Below are 7,412 nucleotides of genomic sequence, written 5' to 3'. Positions count from 1 at the left end.
TTTTTTTTTTTTTTTTTTTTGCGAGAGAGAGAATGAGAGAGAGCACAAGAGGGAGGAGGGTCAGAGGGAGAAGCAGACTCCGTGCTGAGCAGGGAGCCCGATGCGGGACTCGATCCCGGGACCCTGGGATCATGACCTGAGCCGAAGGCAGTCGCTTAACCAACTGAGCCACCCAGGCGCCCAAGACATCATTAGTTTTTGATGTAATGTTCCATGATTCATTGTTTTCATATAACACCCAGTGCTCCTTGCAGTACGTGCCCTCCTTAATACCCATCACCGAGCTAACCCATCCCCCCACCACCCCCCTCCCCTCTAAAACCCTCAGTTTGTTTCTCAGAGTCCACAGTCTCTCATGGTTCATCTCTCCCTCCAATTTCCCCCCCTTCATTTTTCCCTTCCTTCTCCTAATGCCCTCCATGCTATTCCTTATGTTCCACAAATAAGTGAAACCATATGATAATTGACTTTCTCTGCTTGACTTATTTCACTTAGCATAATCTCCTCCAGTCCCATCCATGTTGATGTAAAAGTTGGGTATTCATCCTTTCTGATGGCTGAGTAATATTCCATTGTATATATGGACCACATCTTTTTTATCCATTCATCTCTTGAAGGGCATCTTGGCTCTTTCCACACTTTGGCTATTGCGGACATTGCTGCTATGAACATTGGGGTGCGTATGGCCCTTCTTTTCACTACATCTGTCTCTGGGGTAAATACCCAGTAGTGCAATTGCTGGGTCACAGGGTAGCTCTATTTTTAATTTTCTGAGGCACCTCCACACTGTTTTCCCAAGTGGCTGTACCAACTTGCATTCCCACCAACAGTGTAAGAGGGTTCCTCTTTCTCCACAACCTCTCCAACATTTGTTGTTTCTTGCCTTGTCAATTTTTGCCACTCTAACTGGTGTAAGGTGGTAACTCAGTGTGGTTTTGATTTGAATTTCCCTGATGGTTAATGATGATGAACATTTTTTCATGTGTCTGTTTGCCATTTGTATGCAGAAGACACAAAGTTAATGCACAAGTTTTCTGTGATTCCTGTCAGAACTCGTGGATAACGTCAGAAGCCAAAGCTACCATGTGCCGACAGCAAGAGGAAAGTTCTACTCCTCTACCTGAGAGAAGGACAAAATAGTCCTTTACGTCAGGGCAGAATCGAAATACATATGCAACTTTTAAAAATGCAGATGCCTAGATTCCACCCCAAGTCGACTGAAGCAGACTCACAAGGAGGTTGGCCTTGGCACCTCTGGTTTAAATAGCTCCCACAGGTGGTCATGACAAACTAGGAGGATTAAAAATCACGAAGGTAGGAAACAGTAAACGGAAATGCAGATGAGTAATTTTTCTTACAATTCACTGATTGGCTCAAAGGTAATTCCTCCCAAAACAAACATGTAAAAATAAAAAATGTACATACCTAATTCATACACATTATAAATATACCAGACACTTAGAAATTTTGTAGCCTATTGAGAATCTTTAAATAAAGCAACATGAAGCATGAGTAAGGTGGTGTAAATTGCTCAGCCATTAGTTTGGTCAAGGGTTTCAACTTTATTTTTGAAAGATAAAGATGAAAGAAACATGATATGGCATCACCGAGAACCAGGAACATTTTATAAATCTTTCAAAGTATTATGTAATTTTAGGGTCAATAAAAGAACTCTTTTTTATGTTTGAAATCTGAGATGGTCCACAGAATGAACTTTAAAACAGGACCAAATTAAAATAAGACCTTTCTACCAACTCACAAAATACATCTCAAGAAAAACAATAATCTTATGTCATCCGAAAAATATTCAAATTTGAAACAATATATTTTACAAGGTTTCCAAAAAGAAGCTGCAATCAAATAATATAAAAAGCACACACTTACTTTTGATGGTCATAATGGATTTGTCCATTGTTGCCTATAATTACTATAGCAGGATTATTTTTCTAAAAATAAAAAGAATGTATTTGTTTTAAAAGTCCTTAGGTCAAAGAATTCTAGATCATTCTAGAAGTCCTATAAAGTCTCTTACATCTCTAAAATTCTAGGACTCAAATTTTTAAAATAATAGAAAAGATTTCCACTTATTTAGAAAAAATTAGTAAACTCTTATAATCATTCAAAAGCAATCTCTCTCTTTTTTTTTAAAAGATTTTATTTATTTGAGAGAGAGAGAATGAGAGCGAGCGAGCACATGAGAGGGGGGAGGGTCAGAGGGAGAAGCAGACTCCCGGCCGAGCAGGGAGCCCGATGCGGGACTCGATCCAGGGACTCCAGGATCATGACCTGAGGCGAAGGCAGTCGCCTAACCAACTGAGCCACACAGGTGCCCTCAAAAACAGTCTCTTAACACCTCAATAAAGACTGATGATGTGCCCTGTGTGAATAATCAACTACAACACATATTTGAGGACTCACTATGTGGGACCCAAGGGAGATTAGTAACAGAAGGACTAATAATATACCTCAGCATTCAAGGAGTTATAAAGTTCTCCTTTAAATTGCTAATAATGACCTCTGACGATCAGCAGAGAAACTACGAGCTGAAACAAAGATCATCAATCTTAAGGCTGCTAATGCAGCACAAGTTAATGTTACTAAATCGCAAGTACATTTTGTTCTGAACTGTTTTAGGCTCTCTTAACGACATCATCAGAGATACTGGCGGATCAAAAAGAGGGATTAACATATGAAAAGGTATTAATATGTGAGCTAGTAGTAGTAATGCATAGAGTATTTTCTTGAAAACAGACTATAATACTAAACAATGCCGGTTTCACTGCCTACCTCTAAATGACTCAGGCTTACGCATCAAAATCACTAAACACATTTGGGCACCGGGGAGGGAGGTCACTGCTAAGTTCTACAGAGTTAGAACTCCATTACGACCTCAAGTTGGTGTATGACAAATCAGGAGCGAAGAGCTTAAATTTCTAAAGTCTCAGTTATATAAAGACTAATCATCATACTTAGGATATAGTTTGGGGATTTCTCAAACTACTAACCTGACTAAAGTGTTAAATAAGCAGTATTTCTCATAGCCTAAGTTTAGTTAGCAGATATGCTCAAGTAGGTAATAGTCCTGACAACAAATATACCTTTCCGTCATTGTCGAAAGAATCAAAGAATATTCCAACACCATTCCACATATCAGCTGATCCAAACACAGGACCCTCCAAGCCTTGATTTTCTGTATACCAAACTGCCTGTAAATATAACAAGGGACATTTAGAGGTTAGTGGTATATGCATAGATATACATTTTCTAAGTTAAAGAAGTTATCATACCAGGCCATCAGCTCCAATTCGACCTCTTCCAGTCACTCGAAATGTCACCTCAACTTCCCAGTTCTCAAAGGCTGCTTTTGTCTTTGTCCACACCGATCCTCTTTGGCTTTTTAAAGATGGTGCTATTCGAATTTGATCTGAACTTGGAATAGCATCTAGAACAAAAATCAGGGAAGAAGAGCTTTAAGTTATAATTAGGTAAAACTCAAGGAACCATCACCAAACAGTTCCATATGTCTATAGAGATCTAATTTTAACTCGGTAACCTGTACAATAATTTTGTTAGGAAAAAATTACGTGTTGACAGTTTTAACTTTAAAACTTTAGAGCTTTTGGGGCACCTGAATGGCTCAGTCAGTTAAGCGTCTGCCTTTGGCTCAGGTCATGATCCCAGAGTCCCGGGATCAAGCCCTGGGTCCGGCTCCCTGCTCAGCGGAGAGCCTGCTTCTCCCTCTGCCCCTCATGCCCCTTGTGCTCTGTCTCTCTCTCTCGCTCTCTTCTGTCTCTCAAATAAATAAATAAAATCTTTTTAAAAAAATAAAAAAATAGTAAAAAATAAATATTTAAAAGTAATAAGATAAAATAAAATTTTAGAGCTTTCTAACAGCCTTCCTGTCCCCATCTTTTAAATAGTGAAATACTTCTGGGCGAAATAAAATTAATGCTGCAATACATTAAAAATTCAAGGGGCAGGAGGGAGGAAATTATGGCTTGAAGAGCAGATCAACTATTTGATTCCCATTATATTCTTTTTCAAGTACCTCAAAAACTTGCATATTATTTTTTTTAAACTGGGAACTATTTTACCAGTTTACAAATGTTAGAAAGCTCAAACAGTGTGAAAAGAACATACCACTAGGAATCAAGAGACTTATTCCTAGCCTCAGTTCAGCTGTGTGACTTTGAGCAAATAATTCTTACTGTCTTGGGTTCACCATATGTTCACCTGTAAAATGAAGGGGCTGGGCTCAATCACTTCCATAAACACCCCAAAATTTATATGCAAAATTTTGTGCACATATATTCTTCTAGGGAGAGGGTCAACTAAATTTCAAGTCAATAAACAGTTCTTTAGCTTCAGCAGATTCTCAAGGAGAACTGTGATCCCCAAAATGGTGGTTTGCATCTTCAAGCTAGGTTCAAATCCCAGCTCCACCACTTACTAGCTGTTTGATTATAGGCAAGTTATTCCATTTCTCTAATAACCTCATAGGCATATAATGCACAGAAGTACTTCAATAAGTGTTAGCTAGTCCTGTTATAGAACTAGATATTATTAAAGCAGCTATCAGGCCTAAGTTTGAACAATTCTAAACACATCCTCTCAGGTATTAACCAGTTCTGACATCCATTCTGGGAAATAATTGTATTATGTCTTTACAGCTAGGAAAAACCAACAAAAAACAAGTTGAGGTACTTTAGTAAGATCAGTCACTGTCACCATCACTTTCAAGCACTTAAAAGGTTGGGGCAAGCCTCATGGAAAGAGTAGTGGACACAGCATCAGAAGACCTGGATATGAGTTGTAGTCTCCTGACCTGTGTAACCTTTTCCAAGAACCTTAACCTTTCTGAGCAGCAGTTTTTTCATCTCTAAGACAGATAACACCTGCCTTGCCTACAAATGATCAAATCAGAAATGCAGGAGAAAAGAGCTCTGAGAGCTACAAAGGGTTACAAATTGCTGTGATCATTTTTGTGCCCTATGAACCCAGGATGTGTACTAACAGTACAAAAGGACATTAGAGTTAAGAAAAGAAACACCATCGATTTGATCTTCATTTGGGGATGAATGTAATGGGCCATGTTTAAACTAAATCTCAAATTTCTCTATTTAAAAAAATTGCTCTAACTAATGGATCTCAGGGTAAAATGAGATGGGAAAAAATGATCAATGGAGTTAAGAAAACAGTGAGACTGTAAAAGTTAGTGATAATGAAAGCAAGGGGTATTCACAGCGGGCATTCCCAGAGTCAGTATGCAGAAAAGTCATGACTAAAACACTAATCCCTTTATTTCAAATTCAGTCTAGTCATACAACTTTAATTCACCCAGGGACACGACCTGACATTTTTGCAGCAGACAAGCTTAGTTGGGTATAGGCTCTGTAGAGAAAGTCAAGGTAGCTAATTTGAGTAGCTGATTAACATTCTTAATTGGCTGATGTATGTGGTATAATAAGTGTGAAAGACAGAAGAACAAGCAGGCAAAGGAGAGATGCAGAAGTGAAAAAGTGTGAGCAAATTCATCACCACTACTGAAAACTTCATCATCACTCCAAAACAAAAACCAAAAACCCTCAAAACTTGTGTTTGGTACACCTGCAGCATCTTTGTATATTAGGAACAATGTCACCTTGATAACAAAAGCCCAGCAATATATCCTTGATGAGTGGGCACAGAGCAAATGCCTGCTGAATAACAAAATAACTGCACTCTATTGCAAATACTTAATGACTTGGTCATTAAGTCAAATTGAAATTTTACACTTTCAAGTTATACATTAATTTCAGTGAAATGGTCCTTCCTAAAAGTGTGTTTCCTACTCAGTAATTACTTTCTAGAAATGGAATATTTTGTTTCAAGCACTTGACATTCTAAAACGATGTATACAAACCTTATATAAGTGACTGTTTAATTACGCAGGGATGGAACTCAAAATGCCAGAACTTCTCACCCCGTAAAAAGGCATTTGTCACTTGTTTCAAAGGGTGCATCTGACGGTCACTGAACAGAGCTTACAGCATGCCAAGTGTTACGGCTGATTCCTTAGTCAGCAGTGACACATCATCACTAGAAAGTACAGATACGTTTTCTTTCACATATGTAAATGTCTAGCAAGGCTCTCTTATCTACTAACAGTGACACACAGAGTGAATAAAACATGGAGCAGATTCCTTCCAACTTTCAAAAAAGCTAAATACAACTTTTAAGAGGCTGTATATGTAATGTTATTTTAATATATCAAGTGCAGAAACAATACAAAAAAAATATATCCCTTTTACTAAATAAAGGGATGAGTGGGACTCTTGTTACATAATGTGTTAATACAATTGAAAAGATCAAAGACCACACCAAGTCACTGGAAGAGGCAAATTCAAGGTGTAGTAGTTCCAATAGCGTAACAATGTCCTCGGACATAAAAAGACTTAAAAACGACTCTAAAATCAACATATGCCAGCCATCTCTGGAGTCATCAGGGGGTACGAACTGGAGCATTAACCATTGCTTGCACCGGAGAAAAGACAGCAGGGGAGGACCTAGGAACAGCGGGAAAGGAGGTAGGGAAGCTGCTTGAACAGGTCTCAGGTTGGGATGGCCGGGGGTGGGGCTGCGGGACGTTCGCGTAGAGACGTGGCGTTAGGGTGAAACGCGATGCTTAGAAGGGAGTTTGAGTGCTTGCAAGTGTAGGAAAGTAACAAAACACCTCCAGACTGAACGGAAAGAACGGACGAAATCAAAGAAAGGAGGACTGGAGGCCGAGGGGTGGACAGAATGGGGAGAAGAGTCGGGCGCAGGCGGAGAGAGCCCTGCGGACCAGAGCCGACCTGCAGGAGGGGCTGTTGAGAAGGGTCCACCACGCCAGTGGTGTGCAGCAGGGACAGGGTAGAGAGGAGACGCAAGGCGGGGAGGGGACCCTGGCCCCCCGCCCTCTTTCCCGGCTTACTCCCCGCGTGGGCCCAGAAGGGCACTGTCCCGTCGCTCTGCACCAGGTGCGGTCCCTTGAAGCTGTATTTGTACTCGAAACGGCGGTGTGGCGACGCGGCCGCGGTGCCCGCGGCACCAGCGGCCGCAGGGTCGCCTCCCATGCCGTCGCTCCCGGCGAAGCGACTAAGCGACAGCAGCACGGCGCAGAAAAGAGGCTGAACTCTGGCCTGGGGACCCCATTGCCTGGATCCCGCCATCTTGGATTCTGGGAAGCGGAGGCCGGCGGGAGGAGGAGGGGCGCGGGAGCTGCGGACGGCCAACAGGGCGCTCGCTGATTGGCGGAGCCCGAGAGACCCCGAGGGCAAGGGTGAGCCCCGCCCCCGGACTCCGTTAGCCCGGCGGCGGACTCGGAGCATCAGTGGGCGGGGCCCCGCGGGAGGGGGCGGGGCCCGGAGGCGGTGCAGTCCGCGAGCTCCTCC

The 7,412-nt window shown here is 41.7% G+C and overlaps 1 protein-coding gene across 1 annotated transcript in view; it reads right to left on the bottom strand.

Moving 5' to 3' along the window:
* Window positions 1-7,195, bottom strand: part of LMAN1 (lectin, mannose binding 1) — a 27,719-nt gene extending 20,524 nt beyond the window's left edge. The window contains exons 1-4 of the mRNA XM_021686392.1: window positions 6,953-7,195; window positions 3,288-3,442; window positions 3,099-3,206; window positions 1,885-1,946 (exon numbers count right to left, since the gene is read on the bottom strand). Of these exons, the coding sequence (XP_021542067.1) occupies window positions 1,885-1,946; window positions 3,099-3,206; window positions 3,288-3,442; window positions 6,953-7,190 (563 nt within the window). The 5' untranslated portion in view covers window positions 7,191-7,195. The remainder of the gene's footprint in view (window positions 1-1,884; window positions 1,947-3,098; window positions 3,207-3,287; window positions 3,443-6,952) is intronic.
* Window positions 7,196-7,412: the final 217 nt, after the last annotated feature.

The sequence above is a fragment of the Neomonachus schauinslandi genome, chromosome 14 (genome assembly GCF_002201575.2).
Source record: "Neomonachus schauinslandi chromosome 14, ASM220157v2, whole genome shotgun sequence".
In the NCBI taxonomy this organism is placed as follows: domain Eukaryota; kingdom Metazoa; phylum Chordata; class Mammalia; order Carnivora; family Phocidae; genus Neomonachus; species Neomonachus schauinslandi.
This window is presented reverse-complemented; position numbering and strand designations above follow the sequence as displayed.